This window comes from Chiloscyllium plagiosum, chromosome 7, assembly GCF_004010195.1.
Source record: "Chiloscyllium plagiosum isolate BGI_BamShark_2017 chromosome 7, ASM401019v2, whole genome shotgun sequence".
In the NCBI taxonomy this organism is placed as follows: domain Eukaryota; kingdom Metazoa; phylum Chordata; class Chondrichthyes; order Orectolobiformes; family Hemiscylliidae; genus Chiloscyllium; species Chiloscyllium plagiosum.
Window position 1 is genome coordinate 77,731,434 of NC_057716.1, and position 23,196 is coordinate 77,754,629.

A 23,196-nucleotide genomic window follows, 5' to 3' on the forward strand; every position below is an offset into this window, starting at 1 on the left:
ATATATGTGTGCATGTGGGTCTTTGTCTGTCTGTGTGTGTGTCTGTCTGGGTGGGGGTTGTGAGAAAGTGTGTGTGGGTGTGTGTGTGTAGTGAGTGCAGAGTGTCTTAAGTCTGTGAGGGGGTGCATGTGTGGGAGTGTGTGTGTCTCTCAGGGTGTGTGTGGGTGTCTGTGTGCACGTCTGTGTGTACCTGTGACCGTGTGTATGTGAGAGTGTGTGTGTTTAGGAACATCTGTGTGTGTGTGTGTAGTGCAATGGTGATCACCTGTAATGTGACATGAACCCAAGGGGAACACTTCAGTGGTCCAGGACATTCAGCCTCAGATCTTCGGGTGACCATCCTCCAAGGTGGACTTCGGGACAGGTAGCAGAGGAAAGTGGCCGAGCAGAGGCTGATAGCTAAGTTTGGTACCCATAGGGAGGGACTCAACCGGGACCTTGGGATCAAATCACTTCCACCACCTCTTGAGAGAAGAGTTCCAAAGACTCACAACACTCTATAAGAAATAAACATCCCCCTCAAGTCTGTCTTAAATGGGGTTACCCTTTACCTTTAAACAGTGATCCCCAATTCTAAAAATCGCCGACAGGAGGAAATATTCTTTCCACATGCGCCCTATCAAGATCTCTAAGGATTTATACGTTTCAATTCGTTACCTCGCATTTTTCTGAACTCCAGCCGACACAAGTCCAACTTGTCTAACCTCCTAATATTTCACCACAAGTCTTATTCTAAATATTTGACCAGTAGACCTTCTCTGAACTGATTTCAACTGCATTTACATCCTTCCTCAAACTAAGAGACCAATACTGTGCATAATACCCCAGATGTGATCTCTCCAATGTTCTGAACAACTGAAGCATATCCTCTCTACTTTTGAATTCAATTCCCTTTGTAATTCTCTTCCCATGCGATCCATTTTATAAGAAAATTGTGTAATAGCAGCACCATTTAAACTAATGGGGGTAGAATTGCGTTCTAACCAACAACGCTTTAAAAGCAGTGTTAGAGAGAATTTGTGTTAACAAAACATGCTTTAAAGCAGAACGACCTGTACTTGCATATTAACCTGTTATAATTTAGGCATTAAGACATCCAGATCCCTCTGCCTTCAATTGGCTCTGGAATCTTTCACCATTTTGGTAATATGTGCCTTTTTGAATCTACCTGTCAAAATGGATAATTTCACAGTACCCTGCATTACTCACAGTTTGATCATTGGCATACCATTTATAGCTTTTTGCAGCCTCCTTATGCCGTCTTCATTGCATGGTTCAACATCAATTTCTTTGGTAGTGCTCCTGAGACATGCATTATGACAATTTATTTACTTTAAAGGTGTTACTTAAATGCATATTGGTGCTGGGAACAAGCACTATATTTTGTTACAGCTGAAACCAAAAATGCTGGGAATCACAGCAGTGAGGCAGCATTTATGAAGAGAGAGCAAGCTAACATTTCAAGTCTCGATGACTGATAGCAGAGCTCTGATGTAGAGTCATGTAGATTTGAAACATTCGCACTCCCTCTTTCTATGGATGCTGCGTAACTGCTGTGATTCCCAGCACTTCAGGTTTTCAGTACAGATTTCAGCATCTGCAGTAATTTGCTCCTATATTTCATTAGCAGACTTTCATGTGGGCTTTTTCAAAGGTATATGGAAATAATAGTAAACCACATTACATCTCAAAGGGACTGTGGTGGATGTCAAACTGGCCATCCCTTTCAGAAGCCACACGACTGTTAATTGAAAAAAAAAAGACTATCTTACAAGTAGCCTGCAAATCCATTCTTACTGATCAGTTCTCAAGGTGAAAAGCTCAGGTGTGTAAATGGACAGTCGTGGATTACTTTATTGTAATGATAAGTCATAAGTGGCCAATCCAATGCAGCCTGTTCTCTCTGTGCACCTGACAAAGTTGAAAATTCTACTTTATTGTAATACCTACCATTGGCAAGTACCTAATTGACATACTTTATCATGTGACCTTTCGAATCATGGGTCTTCTATTAAAGTGTCCACTGAGTCTCAATGAGCATTTATCAATCATCATGTCATTTCAATTAACAGTTTATAAATCCATCCCATATTTCTTTTGGTATTTCTATATCTCTGCAATTACATTCCTGCGTGATCCCATCAGCTAGATAGATTATGTTTGAAATAAGGAGACCCATAATGTGACCTGTGGAATAGATCAATATAAACATGGGACATCAGTCTAGGTAAATGACAGTAACAGTGAATTCTGAATGTTGACATTCAAACTTTGAATATCAGTGGTAATTAACAGAGGGGACGGGTCACATGTACTAGCTATAAAATTGGAAACTTCCCCTTTTGGCTTCTTTTCAGGAAACTCACTGAATTCAGTGACAATTTGGGAAATGGTGAGTTTTCTCCTGAATCAAGGATCCTGGGATAGGCTGCCAGACAATCAGAGATTGGCAGATCTTCATTGTTTAACAAGGACACCAGGGAGGTCATGGTCGCTGCTGGTGGTGCACCCACCTGAGGAGAAAGTGAGGTCTGCAGATGCTGGAGATCAAAGTTGAAACTTTATTGCTGTACATGGAGATTGGTGGGGTGGTAGGTGAGGACCAGTGGGGTTCTGTCCTGAGGCTGAGAGTCTCAGACATCAAGGTTTGGTTTGAATGCATGATTGATTTATTGTCACATATAGAATCATAAAATCCTTACAGTGTGGAAACAGGACACTTGTCCCAACAAGTCCACACTGACCCTCCAAAGAGTATCCCACCAAGACCCATTCTCCTACCCTATTACCCTACATTTACCCCTGACTAATCACTTCACTTATACATCCCTGAACACTATGGGCAATTTAACATGGCCAATTCACCTACCTTGCATATCTTTGGACTGTGGGAGAAGGAAGAAATGCACACAAACACAGGGAGGATGTGCAAACTCCACACAGACAGTTGCCCACAGCTGGAATTGAACCCAGGTCCCTAGGGCTGTGAGGCAGCAGTGCTATCTACTCAGCTACCATGCCACCCATGTCATGAAGATACAGTGAAAAGTGCCTTGTTGCTACAATATAGCACCATTTTAACGTACAATAAGGATAAAAACAAACAATTTAAAGAACATCTCCTGTTCAAATTGGGGTCTCAAGCCTGGCTTGAGTGCTTCTGTAAGGTCTTCACAAGATATCCTGCTCATCATGTAGTTCTCCTGCAAGCACAACAATGATGAAGTCAATGTCACAGGAGACCCGGCTCTGGTGCCACCTCAATGACACCGCCAAGAGTCCAAGCTCAGGGCTTATCTCTGCCAGGAGTCAAGACTTCTGGCCTACCCGCTGTTGGGGGTCCAGGCTCCAGCCCCATCACCACTGGGAGTCCATACTCTATGCACATTGCTGCCTGGACTCCAGGCTCCAGGCCTACTGCTGCCTGGACTCCAGGCTCCAGATCTACTGCTGCTGGGACACCCAGCTTTAGGCCTACTGCTGCCTGGGCTCCAGGCCCCAGGCCTACTGCCACCGGGACTCCAGGCTTGAGGTCTACATCTGCCTGGACTCCAGGCAACAGGCTTACTGCTGCCAGAGGTCCAGGGTCCGGGCTTATCATCACCACGAGTCCCTAGTCTGGGCACTGCCACCAAGTCCAGGCTCCATGACTACTGCTGCTGCTGGGAGTCCAGGCTCTGGGCCTACCACTGCCAGGAGTCCAGGCTCCAGGCAGTACCACTGCCAAGTATTGAGGCTCTGGGCCTGCCACCACCAGGAGTTCAGGCTTTTGACCTACTGCTGCCAGTGGTGCAGGCTCTGAGCACCACCACCACTGCCAGGAATCTCGGCCCATGCCACCAAGGCCGCAGCCATCATGCCACCAACACCACTCTGGCCTCAAAGATGAAAATGAGAAGTACACAGAGAAAATGATGCTGCCGACCTGGAGCTGATCCGCTCCAATGAGCCTGAACACTATCTCCTCAGGAGTTACCTCTTGGAATATAGGTATAATTCTGATAAATGTACACTAGTCTCCATTAAGGCCAATCTATCTGTTCTAAAGTGGGGTGCTAGGAACTGCATTCACTACTCAGTGTACATCTGCCCAATCTTTTTAGAGCTGAATCATAACTTCAGCCATTGATTTCCCCTCAACAGTTCAGATAACTTTCACACACCAATGATCTGCTTCACAATGTTATTGATGGGCCCATGGATTTCAATATACTCCAATTGCCCTTGTGTATTCATCTGGAAATGGGAAGACCATCAATCAGGTATAGAGGCACTAACTCTTGTTTCTGAACAATGACCCTCTTGCAGACCAAAGCTCAATAGGAAAGGTAGGTTGCCTGAGGATAAAGACATCATTTATGCTGCCAGATAGTGGCATCCATCTTTGCTGTGAACCATTCTATGATTCTGAAATATTATTAAAAGAATGATTGGAAAGAAGAAAATGTTCTTATGCAGTGAGTTGAGACTTAGAAGTACTGTCTGACAGAATTAGATTCAATAGTAAATTTTGAAAGGGAGAACAGGAAAAAGACTAGAAAAGAAATATGAAATGGAGAAAGAGAAGATAAGGGGTCTAACCAGATTGCACTTTCAAAGAGATGGTACAGGTAATGATGGGCTGAATGGCCATCGCTAAGCTGTATAATTGCATGAAGTTTGTTTTCTGTGACTGCTTAATGGGTAACTGGCCATAATTTACAAACAACTCTCCATTTGAGCAGCACGGTGGTTTGATTCCAACCTCAAGTGATGTCTGTGTGGAGTTTGCACTTTCTCCCTGTGTCTGCATGTGTTTCCTCCGTGTGCTTCGGTTTCCACCCACAGTCCAAGGATGTGCAGGTTAGGTGGTTTAGTCATGCTAAATTACCCATTAAATCCAGGGATGTGCATTCTAGGTGGGTTAGACATGGGGAATGCAGGATTACAGGGATAGGGTGGGTCTGGGTGGGATACTCTTCATGAGTTTGTTGTGGACTCAATGGCTAAATGGTCTGCAACCACACTGTAGGGATTCTATAATTTGGGAGAGTATATTGGTATGTGTATATATTTATGTCAATTTCAAATTGAATAGTGTTAGGGTGACCACACCATGAACTACTACAGCAGGCACAGAGATTGAACCTGTGCTGTTGGTGTCATTCTGTATCACATGGTAGCCAACTCAACTAATCCACATGCACATTTATTGACTATTATCAAAGAAATACACAGTATAAGGATCAATGATATCACCTGAGTCTACATGTAATAACTAGTTTGATTTTGTCATTCTTTAGAAAGGTTGAAATAAAATCGACAAGAAAAATAATGTTTTGTAATTTATTAATAGTGTATGTACACACCAATTTACTGATTTATGCAAAAAATGGTTTCATTTTGCATGAATAAATGGAAATCAACAGTGAATTCCAGACACCAGAGGATACAATTGCTTCACTCTTGACAAACATTACTGCCAGCTTCGAAGATTGTTCAGAACTTACAGCATGGAAAGATCACAGATACCAATATGTTAATTACCTATCCAGGCCATGTAAACGGAATAGATTTGAAATTATTTTCTGATATGTTAGTGGTATGTCCATCAGATTCAGATAGACCAGAGTGTTTTTGATTGGCCACTTTTATTGTTACTAGATAAAGCACAGTGGCTCCATGGTTAGCACTACTGCCTCACAGCAACAGGGACCTCGTGAGTTTGTACATTCTTCCTGTCTACATGGGTTTCTATGTAGGTAGAAACTAAAAAGTGTTAAAGTCCACATGAGGTTGGTGGGGCCATATATAATTAAGCAAACATATATAGTTTTGTGGGCTTCAATTGTCACTTACAGCTCATCATATTGTTGGCTTTTATCTAAGAAAGACCGTGGATAGTACAAAGGACAAGGTGAGCTGTAGCAATCTCACATATGAGTATATGAACAAGGACCAGGAATAGACTATTTAGCTCCTGTTTCCTCCCATAGTCCAAAGATGTTCAGGTTAGGTGGATTGGCCATGCCAAATTGGCCATAGTATCCAGTGATATGCAGGTTGGGTGGATTAGTCATGGGAAATGCAGGGTTACAGGGGTAGAATTGGAGGAGGTGGTGGCTGCGTGATGCTCATCAGTGTGGACTTGATGGCTGAATGGCTTGTTTCCATACTGCAAGGATTCTATGTTTTTATGTTTCTGTGGGACTGAAACAACCATTCCACAAGGTGAAAAAATAAAATTTGTCAGGTTGGTAAATCGAATCCATACTAAAAAGTGTTAAGTTCCATGAGGTTGGTGGGGCCATATATAATTAAGCAAACATGTATAGCTTTATGGGCTTCTATTATCACTTACAGCTCATCACATTGTTGGCTTTTATCTAAGAAAGAACATAGATAGTATAAAGGACAAGGTAAGCTGTATAATTCTTGCATATAAGTATATGCACAAAGACCAGGAATAGGCCACTTAGCTCCTCAGACCTGCTCCACCATTCAATAAGATCATGGCTGATCTGATTGCAACCTGAAGTCTGCATTCCCACCTATTCCTGAATAACCTTTCAGCCACTTCCATAACAAGAATCTATCTACCTCTACCTTAAAAATATTAAAGAATGTTGCTCCCATGATCTAGAATTCTAAAGTCTCCCTGAGAAACAGAAGAATTTTATTTCATCTCTCTATTAAATGGGTGACCCCTGATTTATAACAGTGACGCCTGGTTCTTGATTCTCCTGACACCAGGTTATAGTCCAACAAAGAAGCAGTAAAGTGAAGTGACATCACCTAACAAAGGAACAGTGCTCCAAAAGCTTGTGATTAAAAATAAACCTGTTGGACTATAACCTGGTGTTGTGTGACTTCTGACTTTGTCCACGCCAGTCCAACATCGACACCTCTCCATTTTGATTCCCTCATTAGCGAACCATCTCTCTCCATCTACCTTACCAGGATCTCTCAGGATCCTATCTGTTTCAATCTTATATTCTGCTAACCTCCAGCAGATACAGACCTAGCCAGTCCAACTTTCCTCATAAAACAATTCACTTATTCTAGATATTAGCCTGGTAAATCTCCTCTGAACTGCTTCCAACACATTTACAGCTTACCCCAAATAAGATGACTAATATTGTGTACAGTACTCCAAATGTGATCACACCATTGCCCCACATAACTAAAACACAGCTTTCTAATTTTGTTTTAAATTTCCCTTGTAATAAGCAATAACATTTTATTAGCTTACCTAATTACATACTGTATCTGCCGACTAATCTTTTGTGATTCATGCACTGGAACAAACGGATCCTTTTGCATCTCAGACCCCTGCAATTGTTCATCATTTAAATTTCTGAGTTTCTAGTTTATTCTTCCTGCCAAAATGGACAAGTTCACTTGTTCCCTTGTTGTCCTCTATTTGCCACATCTTTGCCCACTCATTTCACTGACATATTGGTGGAATCATTTAGCAAACTGAGCGACATGGGCTATGGTGAGATGTATGGCAGAATCCGGCAACAATTTTAGTGAGATCCATTTCAATTTTAGGAGCAACTTATGCTAATTCTTATGCTTTTCACAATCGATGTGAAAAGATTTCCAGTAGGCAGCAGTGAATAGCCATTCAGCCTTCCAGCTCACCAAACTTGCCAAATGAGCTCGACATTGGGAAAATTTGATCAGGAGACCAGTTTGAGCACATGACGGATTCAGCTTGTCTCTTTCTCTGACTGATCTCCATGTTGAAAACTAGACATCAATATTTCAGGCAATGCTCTATGGCCATTAGCCACACATGCCTACATCCATGGACTTTGCCAACCAACATGTGCCAACTTCTCTGAATCTTCATGTAAATGTCTGATCCAGTTACAGGAAGTTTCTGGACTTCAATGCTTCTCATGTCAGGCTGCACCCTCAATTATCACTGTCATGCACCAGCAAGGACACTTTGCACCTCAGGTGGACCAGATTGTATCTCCAGGCTCTTTGCTCATTGCCAAAGTGCACACTCACCCAAGTCAAGGGTGATACCAGTCCAGGCTTTTCTTGGGGTAGTTAGCATCAGCGTCCTTTCCACATATGGTGTGAGGGGTTGAATGTTGTGTAGCCCACTGACCATCTTGACTCATTGACTTATTGTGGATATTTTGCTTATCAAAATAAGACAGAACCAGGTATTGTAGATTACGAAAATGGGTGACCCAGCCATTCCTGTTGGTGAACGTGGGGAGGTATTCTGATTAAGTGGTTCGGCAGTGATGACAGAGGGCATGCAGGGTTAACGGTGTCAGAGACTGGGGTGGGTGATAGTGAGTGAGAGATGTTATAAATGTAGGAAATACAGGAGAAACCCAGAAGGTTTAACACCATTTGTGGATAGAGAAGTAGAATAAATGTTTCAAATCTAGTATGAATTTCCTTCAGAATTGAAAAGTGGTGGAAAATGATTTTTTTCCTGTACTTTTCACAGTCAGAGGACATCCAAAATAAACACGGGAATATTAATATTGATGAAAGAGAAAAACTGATGTAAATTTGGTCTAAATTAAGGTGTGAAACAGAAAGGATGGATCCTCTGTGCTAAGAATAGAGTAAACAAGATGCAAACAAGACAAGGTTGTCGGGTGATGGTGGAGAGCGAGAGAGAATGTAAGAAAAAGGGAGAACACACATAATGGAGTCCATTTCTGAAGTTGTTGAATTCAATATTGAGACCTTATGGCAATATAGTACCTAAGTGAAAAATGAGGTGTTGTTGCTGAAGTTTGCATTGAGCTTCATTAGAACAGGCCCAGGACAAAAGTGTTAGTTTATTGTAATGACAAGCAACTGGAAGATCAGGGTCTTTCTTATAAACAGAGCACAGAGGTTCCAGACACTCATCACTCAGTTTGCATTTGATCTCACCAATGTAAAGAAAAAACATACCGTCAGTAGACATTACAGTAGACTAGATTGGAAAAAGTACAAGCGGAAGTTTAGTTGACCTGGAAGGTGTGTTTGGGGCCTTGACAGTGAGTAGGGAGAAAGTGAATAGGCAAGTGTCACATCTTCAGCAAATGCATGGGAACGTGTCATGCGGGAGTGAGGAAACATTAGGAGTGATAGAGGAATGGACCAAGGTGTTATGGATTCTGGATTAGTGGTACTGGAAGAGCACAGCAGTTCAGGCTGAAAGGCTTTTGCCCGAAACGTCGATTTTACTGCTCCTCGGGTGCTGCCTGAACTGCTGTGCTCTTCCAGCACCACTAATCCAGAATCTGGTTTCCAGCAGCTGCAGTCATTGTTTTTACCACGGTGTTATGGAGGCGACAGTTCCCATGGAATGCTGACAGTGGAGGGGAGGGGAAGGTATATTTGGTGCAAGCATTTTACTGGAGGTGGAGATGGGTTGGACACAACTGATGGCCCTGTCAATCACAAAAGGAGGATCTTGGAGGGAAAAAGTAATTTCAGAGCTCCCCAGTGGAAGATGGAATTATCATAACAGATGGGACTATCTTTTAAAATAATTTGCTAACTCACATCAGCAAACTCTGCTTTCATGCTCTCTTGGATCCATTTTAAACTCCCAACTGTATCTACATAGGTGTCCAATCCAGGGAGCTTGTACCCAAAATATGTGCCTGATGTACAGTTGGGCTACAGTGCCAGAATAAACTAGGAATGATGAAAATGAAAATGAAAACTGGAACGTTGGAAGTGGTCTGTGATGCAAACTTGTTGCCAGACTGTTTACCAGCAATGGGATGATAATGGCTTGGCATCCAACAACTAAATGCAGGCAACTGATTTTACCAATTAAGTGGTCCACTTAAGGGGCATCTTCATGGGCACTATCCCAGTTGCAAAGCATTTTGTCTGGTTGTGACAAAGACAAGAATTTTCTAATTCCTCTGAATCTTTGATCTTGCAAACTCAACATTTCTCACTGACAATGTAGAGACTGCAGAGCTACCCTCCATCTGATTGAAATGATCACATAGAGAGCCAGCTCATTGTCCTTAATTAGGTATGTATTGTCTCAAAATAAGGACTGACATCTTTTGAAGAAAATCCTGGCTAATGTATTTGGCGATCATTAGGAGACAACTGAACAAGTTCAGAGTTAGGTTACTTGACTGAGCATTTTTATTTAACATGCGACGGCTGTAAAGATTTCTCTTAAGGCTATGGAGAGAATGAGGATAATAATTTTCTGGTTGCAATACAGCTCTGTTCTCTGTTAGCTGATTACTGGGCAATGTTGAAATGTTGATGGCAGTCAGGGAAAGTTCAGTCAGTCACATATCATCCTAAATGCAGGGTTGCATGGCAACAAATAGCCAAAACACAGAAACAAAGGGAGGTTGGTCAAGATTTTGTTTCAAACCATAAATTACTATCATTAAAGTAATCAGTAGTTGGTTAGAAAGCTGCTATTTCAATTTCAAAGACGATGCATGAAATTTTTGGTTGTTAATAAAAATAACTCAACTAAAAGTCTGAAAGGTTGTAGTTTTGGTTCACTGACTTCAGTACTAGTATTCATTAATTTGTCCAACTTCAAGAAGTTATTCAAGAAAGGCAGCAGGTGGCAGCCTACAGCTAGCAATATGAACACTTACAAACAAAATCATGTGATCTTGGTCAGCTAGAACCCAGGTGAAAAACTCCTGACGCACATTTGGTTACATAATGATGTTCAGTGTAATCTTCGATTATTGACAAAGAACTACCATTAACTCTGGTCTTATTACAGGTAAAAATGGATGCCGCCTGAATTGCTGTGCTCTTCCAGCACCACTGATCCAGAATCTAGTCTTATTACAGCCTACTACTATCCCTGCTTGCATTATGAATAGTGATCCACCATCAAATCCAATATTCCACAGCATTGAACACCAAGACACAAAAAATATATTCTTTGTAAGGCAGTGTTAAGACTGATTCCGTGTTTTGTCTTGTTCCGGTTATCATTTTTTAAAATTAAATGCAATTGTGAATGTGAACATTTTGAACTTTGTTCATTTGAATTTCAAAAAATAGTTTTCTATTCCAAATTTTTGTTGCATTGGAAAACTCATTTTAGACAAAGTTAAGTAGATAAAAGTTTGGGGAGAAAATTTAGCTGATTGACTAAGAGTACTATACTATATTATCAAGCAGTACCAGGAGGAGACTGAAAACCAAGTTGTAAATATGGAGGTTCTTAAAGGTTTCAGTGCTGCAGATGAAGGGGTTTAACACAGCAGTCGAGACAGCAGCAGTTTCTATCAGAAATAACAGGGTGAAAGGTGGGCGGAATGCACAGAACGCCAATTGAGAGGGATGTAAAGCTGGAGATGCTGCTGAAAGAAGGCACTGAAAGGTCACACAAATGTTTGGAAGAAGGCTTTAAAAGTAATATTTTGCGGTTCAGGAAGTCATTTCAGATCAGCGAGGAAAAAGTGACAGACAAGCAGACTTCAGTGCAACACTGTACGGTTGTTGAATTTTGAACAAGTTGACATTTATGACAGGAAGTCAAGGATGACATTGAAGAAATCCAGTTTCAAACAAACAAAAGAGTAAATAAGAAGTTCCCGACAGAGTGAGTGTTATAGCTGCAAAAAGGAATAGTTTTGCCGAGCTGGATATTTGCTATCTTGTTGTGTATGTGGAGCTTTGAAGTCCAAATCAGCTTTGATGAGTACACAAACAGTGTTATAACCAGCCTAGGGCAGAATATGGGGCAGAGGATCAGAGATTATGATAGGAACCAATCTGTCAAATGTTTATTTTTCTAACATTTAATTGGAGGGACATTTGACACATTCATGTTCTCCTGTTTGGCAGGCAGTCTGATAGCACAGACAGTAAGGAAAAGTGGTGGAGAAGAAGAGCTGAGTGTGCTTAGAATAAATATGGAAGTGTACTCAATCCTAGGGCTGGGACAGAATGTAGATAAGGATGAAGATGGAGGGGATAAAGCAGACAATTCTGGATGACCATCAGAAAGGCTGGTTTGATTGGCAACCTAAAATGGATTTGTTTCATTGGGACAGATTGGAGAGAAATGTCATGAATCTACAGAACTGAACAGCAAAAGCAGCAACTGAGCATTGTGTGGTCAAGTAGATCAAATGATAAAGAAGGGGACAAATGGGATTTATTCACACATACACAGAATACTGTTGCAATCTTTGGCCAGACAGTCAAAACATGCTGCTGTGAGGAAGGGTCACTCGACCTGACCTGAAAAATTACCTCTGAGTTCTCAACCATCTCCAGCCACACCAAGAGTAATATTCTGTCAAGGCCACTGCTGGGTTTCCCGAACTAAATGGTTCATTAATGTAGAGGTGAAATACTGGATTCATATTGCATGCAGACAATGGATCAACTGTTAGGTTCTATAACTTAGATAAAGTAATGAAAGAAAACTTACTTCGTCTGAACTATCAGAGCAATCATAATCTCCATCACATCTCCATCTGGCTGCAACACAACGACCATTTGCACAGGTAAACTCGTTCATCGAGCAGGAGCGAAGTGCTAAGGTTTTAAAAATAAGCAATTAAAATGAGTTAATTTAATAATTAATTTAATTCTATGGCAACTGTTCTATCATAGTCAAGAATTAAATGCAAACATTCTCATGTCATTTTAAATTTTGCAACTATGTTGGTTACAATGAAATTTGAATGAACCAAAATATTAAGTCACTGAAGGTAGTTGAGTCTTGACAAATTCTTATGCTTGAGTGCATATGCAATTACAAAAACTTCAGACGCAGTTTAAAAACTAATAAATATCTGAATTTTAAATTAGATGATTCAGAAAAGTGGCTGAGTACAGAACTTGAAAAGAATTTCAAAATCTTCATAAATATTGATAGTGCTCAGATGACTATTACTATAAGCATAGAGACTGATAACTTTTAACAACACATGAATGCCCCAGCAAGTAACCAAAATAACTATACAACAAGATTTCAGGTTTTAAGAATAGCATACCAAAATCAATTTTGAACAAACGTTACTTTGCAGGCAATTAAGACATAAATTAGGGAGAAAGTATTTTACTCGCTAACTGGTTATTCCAACCAAAAGCCACATTTATACATCACTGCACAGTGAAATAATTTCTGAAACTTTATAGAAAGACATATCATCTGGTAGGATTTCTGCTTTGCATTTTGGTTAATTAACAGAATCTAATGATAATGTATTCCACCACTAACTCTTATCTGACTACCAATGATGTATGATAATGGTGCCTGTGGGATCTTGCTGTGCACAATGTGGCAACAACAGACAGACAACAGACCAATATTTCTGATTGCAATTTTTTTTGATGCTGTCCTAAGATTTTTAAGTGCATGAGATCAATATAAGCTGTTTATTTCTAAAGTACTGTTTTCTCAAGCAAACCATCTTACTTAAAAAAGCTATACATTGACAAAGAATATCTCCAAGAAGGTATAAAGTAAATGAACTGCCTTGATCTTTGTTAGGTAATTGCCCTATGTTACAAACCCTGCAGAGTCAGGTAACTTTTATTATGGTACTTGAATTTCCTAGCAAGCTACCAAACAATTAATGATTACATTTCTCATTTTAAGACTTACTGTGAGTAGTACACTCAACTTTGACCAAACATTACTTTGTAAGCCTTTAAAGAATTAAACTGTAGAAAAATATATTTTCCTCACGAACTAATTAAAAAAACCAAAAAAGTCTATGTCATTATGTCACTCCATGCTGTCATTAATGTGTAGTCTAGTTAATAAAATCCTAAATTCTTCATCAGTTGCTCTACTCCCAATTTTACCAGGTTGAGTCTTCTTTTAAAAGTCTCTTCACTCAATACGCTCAATGCAATTCAAGTGAATTTCAACTAAGTTAAAAGGTAACCACCTTATAAAGTTTGGTATTTGTAACAAATATGGGCTGAGTTATATGAGCCATATTCCACAGCCTCTGAACTTTTGGGAGCCTGGCCAACTGCCCTGCAGCTATTTTATGCTCAATTAGTGCTAATGGGCTCAGAATGAGATTTCTGGCCAAGTTCAATAGACTAGTAGCTCTACAGTTCCAGCAGCATCAGTTTTGAAAGGTCGTCACTATTGTGAATACAGCCAGTCCCTGAAGAAGAAAAGGTTAAAGAGCATTGATGTCAGGTACATTTGGGTGTTAGCAGGGGCTAGCTTGCAGACCTCAATGAAGGGACTAAGTTTGAGATAAGACCATAAGACATAGGAGCGGAAGTAAGGCCATTCGGCCCATCGAGTCCACTCCGCCATTCAATCATGGCTGATGGGCATTTCAACTCCACTTACCCGCATTCTCCCTGTAGCCCTTAATTCCCATGAGTCCCCTTAATTCCCAAAATTTCCCATGAATCTTCATACATGACAGCAGGTGGGGGAATGGTGTAAATCCTAAGACCCACTTGATTTACTTTAAGCATATGAACTGAATATACTCTAGGCTGAAACTACAGCCAACTATAAGTTTGAGCCCATCCGATCCTTCTTTGCCTGTATTCACACTAAAATTTTAAAAATCTCACACTTGTGTTCAACATGGTGCCTGAGTTTGTAATTTCTGCAATCTGTTCAAGTCGTATTACCCTCTGAAATCTCTGTGGTCCTCAAATTCATCCAGCTTAAATCATCGAGGAGAAAGTGAGGTCTGCAGATGCTGGAGATCAAAGTTGAAACTTTATTGCTGGAACAGCACAGCAGGTCAGGCAGCATCCAGGGAACAGGAGATTCGACGTTTCGGGCACAGGCCCTTCTTCAGGAATCATTCCTGAAGAAGGGCCTGTGCCCGAAACGTCGAATCTCCTGTTCCCTGGATGCTGCCTGACCTGCTGTGCTGTTCCAGCAATAAAGTTTCAGCTTAAATCATCAGCAAGTGATGGAAAATAATGCTGGCATTGTCATGAAGTGGTACTCAGCAGCAACCTTACGATACTCAGCTTTGGTTCTGGCAAGTGCCAGACTCGCAGTCCTTTATTCAAATATGGTCAAAGGAGCTGAATTCCAGAGGTCAAATAAGAGTCACTGCCCTTGGAAACAGGGCAATATTTAACCAAGGGTGGAATCAAGGAGCCTGATCTAAACTCCTCTCAATGGGAATTGGGGATAATCTCCACTAGATTGAGACGTACCTAGCACAAAGGAAGATGAATGTGATTGCTGCAAGCCAAATATATAATTTCCAGGACAGCTGTGCTAAAGTCCCCGAGGTTAGTGTCCTGTGCCCAAACATCTTTAGCAATAATGATTTACCTTTCAGTATAAGGCTGCAACTCCTCAGATACTGAACTAGCCCATGCTCACAAGCACCAAATTACAATTGTGGATGGAGCTGTTAAAGTGCCAGATTTTATCCATCTCCAACAAGAAGGCATCTAACTTGGAAAGCTGTTGTTCACTAGTTATGTACACAAAAATATACAGGACTGTATTTGCTCATCTTCCTTGAAGTCGTATAATTTACACCAGAACATGGATTTAGGTTATAGCTCTGCAAAGAATTTTAGTGGAATACTAGCATGCAGTTTTCTGGTTACTCACATTGTTGAAAAATTGGTAGGCCTGGCTTTCTAACCCCACACCTCTTTTCCAAATGTATGACTTGAAAATGTTTGGAATGCTGTGATAGCAGGTGCTGACCTTTTAGGCTCATAAAGCACACACTATACATGCTTAACCAAGCTAACTCATCATCACGGTAATGCACCCCTTACGAGTGCACTTTGTCATTGAAAGTACACACGGGAAAGCAGAAAAGGATTGCCAGTTACCCAGGGGAGAAGTTTCAAATAGAAAAATAAATCTGAAATGATTGCAGTTTTTTAAAATGGTCATTGGGCTGCATGTTGCATTTTTGTGTTGAGAACATTGTGAAATGGATGTAATCTCTTTCATGTTTTTATCATTCCACAGTCAATGCATGTCTGGCAGATTTAACTTAGGTGAATGCCTCAGTTGCTGAACAAGCTCCTCTGTGATGTTGCTTTTCCGAATAACTATGGCGAAATCCAACTACACAACATTCAAATGTTACTGGAGTAAATTGATTTCAGAGTGTTCAGATTTCAAAGTGTTCAAATTTTAGCAGTCTAAATTTGATAATTATGATAAATTTAAGTAGAAAAATAATCTCTCCTATTCTTTCCCTCAAATAGGTAATTATGTATTTGTTGAGTATTTATGTTAATATGTTATGGTTGCATCAACAATTCTCAGGTCGCAAAAGGCATAAGTCTACATCTAATACATCGTTTTCTGCATTGATTCAGCCCTGGTATCATCAAATTGTGTCTTCCTTCACTGTTTGTTCTTAAAGGTTATTCACTAAATTCCTAATCAAAGGATCTGCTCTGTGTTCTGCTGACAATTGAATTCTATGCAATCTGTAATATGGCACTGTTGAAACTGCGAAAATGACTTATTTTCCCCCAAACCATTAATCAAATATCAAAACAAATGATGAACTCACCACATGATTCTTCATCTGAGTTATCTCCACAGTCATTGTCATAGTCACACTGCCAATGACCAGGTACACAACGATTGTTCCTGCACCGGAATTGGTATGGTTCACAAGTTCTTTCGTCTGAAAGACATTTAAATAGTGGGATAATTGCCTTTTCACACTAGCAGTCTTTTCATCATGAAGTACATCTTACTTGATCAAATTACAAAGAAAAGCAGATCATTTTATTGTATCATTGGTGACAGACTGATACTAGAAGCAAAATTTATTGGTCCCCTTGGTAGCTGGTGTGGGACTGGATGCTGTATAATGGAGAAGGTACACAGATAGATTTTCTGACTCCATTAAATCACTCGAAAGTGGGAAAGGTCCAGATTTAACTTTCCCCTGACCAACAGTTGAGGAACTGACATTGTTTTTATTCCAAAAATATGCTTTATTCATAGAAATCTTCGGTACCTGTACGGTACCGGTTGATGATGCCTTTCAGATGTATACTGTCTTTATAATCAGAGAACAGACTGAGTCATTAGTGTTTACAATTCTGCATGCTAACCATCCAGTCTCCTGGCATTTAGCTGAGGCATCAGTGGAGACCAATTACTGAGTGGGCCCCCCCTTACTCTTTGGCAGGAGGACCTTATACGGTGGTCTCTCCCCACAATGTCTTGGTGGCAGCTGCCCCAAGCTTCAGCGTGTCCCTCAGCACATAGTCCTGGACCTTGGAATGTGCCAGTCTGCAACACTCAGTTGGAGTCAACTCCTTCAGCTGGAAGACGAGCAAGTTTCGGGCAGACCAAAAAGAGTGTATTTCACCAAGTTGATGGTCCTCCAGGCACAGTTGATGTTTGTCTCCGTGTGCGTCCCAGGGAACGGACCATAGAGCACAGTGTCCCACATCACGGAGCTGCTCGGGATGAACTTCGACAAGCATCACTGCATTCCTTTCCAGACTTCCCTTGCATAGGCACATTTCAGAAGGAGGTGTGCGACTGTCTTGTTCACTCCACAGCCACTTCGAGGGCAGTGTGCAGTGGGCAGAGAGTCCAGGCATGCATAAAAGATCTCACAGGCAGAGCCCTTCTCACCACTAGCCAAGCCATGTCCTTATGTTTGATTGGAAGTTCTGGCGATGAGGCATTCTGCCAAGTGACCATGACAGTCTGTCCAGGGAACTGCTCAACAGGATCTGCCCTCTCCTTTTCCTGAAGGGTCTCAAGGAGACTACGTGCTGACCACTTCCTGGTGGAATTATGGTCAAAGGTATTTTTCTTCACAAATTTCTCCACGAGGGACAGGTGATACAGAACGGTCCAAGTACTTGAAGCATTCTGAGACAGCAAGGCCAGGCCCATCTTTCGCAACACTAGAGACATGGTCGAACCTCAGTACACAGTGACACCTAGTGTTTACATTCCAGGGATCCAATTGAGGAATTGAAATGGTCAGTTGCTTGCACGTGGGAAAATCCCCAGGTAAATCCTGGCAGGCATTTCTGTGCCAGGTGGGGTGAGTACTTGGATCTTTCAAATGGAGGGACATGCCAGTGGCAAGAAAGGTATCTACAGAAACCCAAACTGTGTGGTCCTTATAGCGACATACATACCTCTCTGAACCTTTCTCAGGCCTCTTGTGATATTTTTCAATTGCCTGAGCATTGTCTAGCGTATTGCTGAATATGCAAATAGGCTAGCACATGTCATCACAGGAAATGATGTGATTTATCAAATGATTTAATATTTGGAACAAAGCTAATCAGCAGATGTAACATATTTTGAAGAACATGCCTGAAAAATTTTTACCATGAATAAACAACCCTTCATCTATTTTACCAGTTATTGCTCCAGTTTTGGAAAGTTTATGTTGTGGACATAAAAGATGCAGGGCATCCCTGAGATCTGGGGATCCAACAATGACCTTTGACGTGTTACAATATCAACAGAGCCCACAGTATCCACTGATGTTGCTATTACAGAAAGTTTGCCAGTCTGATTACTTGGCAACTCTTAGAGCTGGGATAATAATCTTGAAAGTGAAATTTGTGTGGGAAACACAGCCCTACAAGAACCAGGAACCCTAATAACAGTAGTCAGTGGGATTTACTCAAAATAATGGTCACTGTAGAGTTCCCACCAGTTCTCTAGCTGGTGGATGGTTCACTGCTGCAGCCATTAAAATTCTACTTTCAGTATCAGATAATATCTATGTGAGGTCTGGTAACAACAGCAGTACAAATCATTTATCAATAAAAATTTCACATCTCCAGCACACTTCATTCAGAAAGTAAGGAGACATAGGATACAGGAAAATTTGGCTGTCTGGATACAGAATTGGCTAGCCCAAAGAAGAAAGAGGATGCCACTTGATGGAAAATATCCAGCCTGGAACTTGGTGAACAGTGGTGTTCCACAGAGATCTATTTTGGGACCCCAGCTCTTTGTGAATTTTATAAGTGACTTGGAACAGGAAGTGGAAGGGTGGGTTAGTAAGTTTGCCAAGGACACAAAGGTTGGTGGAGTTGTGGATAGTGTGAAGGGCAGCTGTAGGTTGCAATGGGTCATTGACAAGATGCAGAGCTGGGCTGAGAAGTGGCGGATGGAGTTCAACCTGGAAAAGTGTGAAGTGATTTATTTTTGAAGGTCAAATTTGAATACAAATTACAGGGTTAAAATCAGGATTCTTGGTAATGTAGAGGAATAGAGGTAACTTGGGGTCCATGCCCAGAGATCCCTCAAAGTTGCAACCCAAGTTGATAGGGTTGTTAAGAAGGCATATGGTGTGTCGACTTTCATTGGCAGGGGATTGAGTTTAAAAGCCGCGAGGTTATGCTGCAGCTCTGTAAAGCCCTGGTTAGACCAAGCTTGGAATATTGTGTTCACTTCCAGTCGCCTCATTGTAGGAAAGAGGGTGGAAGCTCTAGAGAGGGTGCAGAGGAGATTTACCGGGATGCTGCCTGGACTGGAGGGTATGTCTTATGAAGAAAGGTTGAGGGAGTTAGAGCTTTTTTCTTTGGAGCGAAGAAGGATGAGAGGTGACTTGATAGAGGTATATAAGATGATGAGAGACAATGATAGAGTGGATAGCCAGGGAGCAAATGGCTATGATGGGGGGCATATTTTTATTGGAGGAAGGTTTAGGGGAGACGTCAGAGGTAGGGTCTTTACACAGACAATGGTGAGTGCATGGAAATGCACTGCTAGCAGTGGTAGTAGATTCAGATACATAAGGGACATTTAAGCAACACTTGGAGAGGTACATGGATGCGATAAAATGAAGGGTATGTTGCTTAGTTTGATCTTAGAGTAGGATAAAAGGTCGGCACAACATCGAGGGTCGAAGTGCCTATACTGTGCTATACTTTTCAATGTTTTATGTTCAAGACATAATAATTAGATGGCTGTTCTCTGTGTGATCAGCTGTGCATAAAGATGGACTTGTTTTCTAAAGGGCTCTTGTGATGCAGTGGTAATGTTCCTACCTCTAGGCTAGAAGGCCTGAGTTCAAGTCCCATATGTGTTGCAACATAACTGAACAGGTTGATTAAAAATTTCTGCATTCTAATTGGAGACTGGCAGTAGATCAGCGCAATAATAAAAGCCTGAAGAAAGAAAATTCAACTGTTTAACACTTACTTTATTCCCGTCATATTTTGAGAAGATCACATTAAAGTTTACAAGTATAAAAATATCTTGATTTGATATAAAACTCAGCAAATTTGCACTTCTTTTTTGCCAAGGAATGGTTGCTTTCCACAACTGAGTTTTTTTTTGTTATTAATTAGTTATTCAGAAGATATCCCCATGCTCTAAATGACTTGCAGGGCAAACCATTTCCCATGGATAACATATTTCAGTAAGGCAACAGAAATATCTTATTGTGGTATATATCTGGCATTTATGAACACAAAGCTCTGGAAATTGTACCGCATTTGTGATGTGTTATTTATTAACTGTTCCACAGCATCATAGTGGAGAATTAATTCTATGTCACTCATCATCAGAAAAAACATGATTCCAAATTTCTGTATGTTTAACTCCCTCATTTTAATACAGTACCAACAAGATTACAAGGAAATATATTTAGTTTACAAATGTGCTGTATAAGAAATATCATATACACCCAGCACAGACAGCACAATGGCTCAGTGGTTAGCACTGCTGTATGACAGCACCAGGGATCCAGGTTTGATTCCAGCCTCAGGTGACTATCTGTGTGGAGTTTGCACGTTCCACCCGTGACTGTATGAGTTTCCTTGCATTATAAGGAAACATTTTTAGTTTACAATTATGCTGTATAAGAAATATCATATACTCCCAGCACAGATGGCTGGGAGATAGTCCAAAGATACGCAAGTTAGGTGAACTGGCCAAGCTAAGTCACCCATAGTGTTCAGTGATGTGTAAGTTATTGCAATAGGGGAAATGTAGAGTAATAGGGGAGGGGAATGTGTCTGGGTGGGTACTCTTCGGAGGGTCGGTGTGGACTTGTTGGGCTGAAAGGCCTGTTTCTACATTGTAGGAATTCTAATTCTAACTCAAAAACAGCTGCTGAAGTGACGTGAATATACATCAGTTCCTTTCCAAATGAACAATTTATAAAGATTGCTGATGTATCTCTACAGTAAAAATACCAGTGGACTGCCTCGAACATTTTTGCTGTGGAGTCTGAATGCTGGAAAGGAACTTTGTTTTCCACTGCAATTGGTGATATTATCTGATGAGTGCAGACTGTTACCCAAACGAATGAGGTACATGTTCTTTGTTGCAATTGTCTATTAAAGTGCAGCAATTAGATGTAAATGAACTGTGGCACTCCACCACCCATCCTCTAATGATCACTAGCATTAGCAGGAATGAACTGCTTGTCACAGTGTGTTGCTAAACTATGTAAATGAGCAAGAGCAGGTCAGGAAAATGGGAAACATTTCTCCACAAGATAATTCTTCAATTGCTGTGACTGAGGTTTTGCTCTCACACCTGAAAAAAAAACTGCTTGTTTGCAATGCCATTTAAACATTTACTGCAACTTTCTGAAACAGATAGTGAGTTAATAATTCTAACTAAATGCCAAATTTATTACTGAGACCAATTCACATTAAATAGGTGATGGCAATCAAGTTTGGCAGAATGAAATAGAATTTAGTACATGTATTAATAACTACTACATATGATTGCCCATTTCTTAGTCCATGCATATTCACTTTCCTCGGATAAGCTATTGGTTTTCTCCAGAGGTTTGACAAAGCTCTATTTTTAATGTGAAAATTGTTTTTAAAGAATATCTCAGCAACTTTGTCAAAGGTTTGAGTCTAGCAGAAAAGCTTTGCCAGCTGTTCCTCATAGGGCATGTACGATGTTAATAGAAAGGCAAGATTTAGCTCAATGTTCAACATGAAAAAAGGTCAGGGAAATGGATTCCATCAAAATGTTTGCTGTGTGGAATTTGAAGGTAAACAAAATTGCAGTATGACTGAAATTCCTGTTCTGAACACGAACCAAGCTACAGCAGAAGAATATAGATGGACATTTCCAGAAACAGAAATGTTAAACTAGTTTAACTAAGCCCCACTCTCTGCAACTGGATCTTCAGTTTCCTGAGCCACAGGCCATAATCAGTGAAGATTGAAGATAATATTTCATCCTCACTAACATTCAGCACTGCAGTCCCCAGGGGTGCGTACTCAGCCAACTACTGTACTCACTGTATACCCATGACTGCATCGCCAAATACCATTTACATGTTCGCTGATGACACCACCATAGTCGGTCAAATCTCATCTGGCGATGAAACAGACTGGAGGTGGAAGACTTGGAAAAATGGTGCACTGAGAACAACTTAGCTTTCAATGCCGGCAAAATCAAGGAACTCATTATTGACTTTCGGAAGGATGTTACTCATGCCCTCCTACACATTAACAGCACAGAGGTGGAAAGGGTAGAGAGTGCCAAGCTCCTGGGAGTGGGCATCCACAACAAGCTTTCTTGGCCTCTTCATGTGGAGACACTGGTTACAAAGGCCTAACATCTCTTCTTCTGCAGGCAGCTGAGGAAATTTGGCGTGACGGTGAATACCCTTGCCAACTTTCATAGGTTCACCATTGAGAGCATTCTATCTTGATGTATCAGTATCTGGTGTGGCAACTGTACCACTCAAAATTGGAGATGGTTACAGAGAGTGGGAACTCGGCTCAGACAATCACAAAGGCCAACCTCCCATCTACAGAAGAGTCGACGTTTCGGGCATAAGCCCTTCTTCAGGAAGAAGAGCTTGTGCCCGAAACGTCGACTCTTCTGTTCCTTGGATGCTGCCTGACCGGCTGCGCTTTTCCAGCAACACACTTTAAGCTCTGATCTCCAGCATCTGCAGTCCTCACTTTCTCCTCCCATCTACAGAACCCATCTGCCAGGCCCGCTGTCAAGGAAAGACCGTCAACATTCTCAAAGATCCATCCCAGCCTGGCAATGTTTTTCTACAACATCTATCATTGGGGAGAAGGTACAGAAGCCTGAACATACGCACCAGCTGGTTTCGAAACAGTTTCTACCCTACTATTAGAATACTGAATGGACTCACAAACTCTTAATATTCGCCTGTACTTGTGTTTTTGTTTTTGCCGTTGTTTACATATTATTTACTTATCTATGCTATTTAACTCTGTGATCTGCCTGTATTGCTCACAAGACAAAGCTTTTCACTGTGCCTCAGTACACATGATAATAAATTCAATTCAATTCAA

General features: G+C 41.0%; 1 protein-coding gene across 1 annotated transcript in view; it reads right to left on the bottom strand.

Annotated features, from left to right (window-relative positions):
• The window catches only part of LOC122551725 (low-density lipoprotein receptor-related protein 1-like), a 1,892,490-nt gene that overhangs the window by 122,884 nt on the left and 1,746,410 nt on the right, over positions 1–23,196 (bottom strand). The window contains exons 68-69 of the mRNA XM_043694091.1: positions 16,464–16,580; positions 12,398–12,504 (exon numbers count right to left, since the gene is read on the bottom strand). Of these exons, the coding sequence (XP_043550026.1) occupies positions 12,398–12,504; positions 16,464–16,580 (224 nt within the window). The remainder of the gene's footprint in view (positions 1–12,397; positions 12,505–16,463; positions 16,581–23,196) is intronic.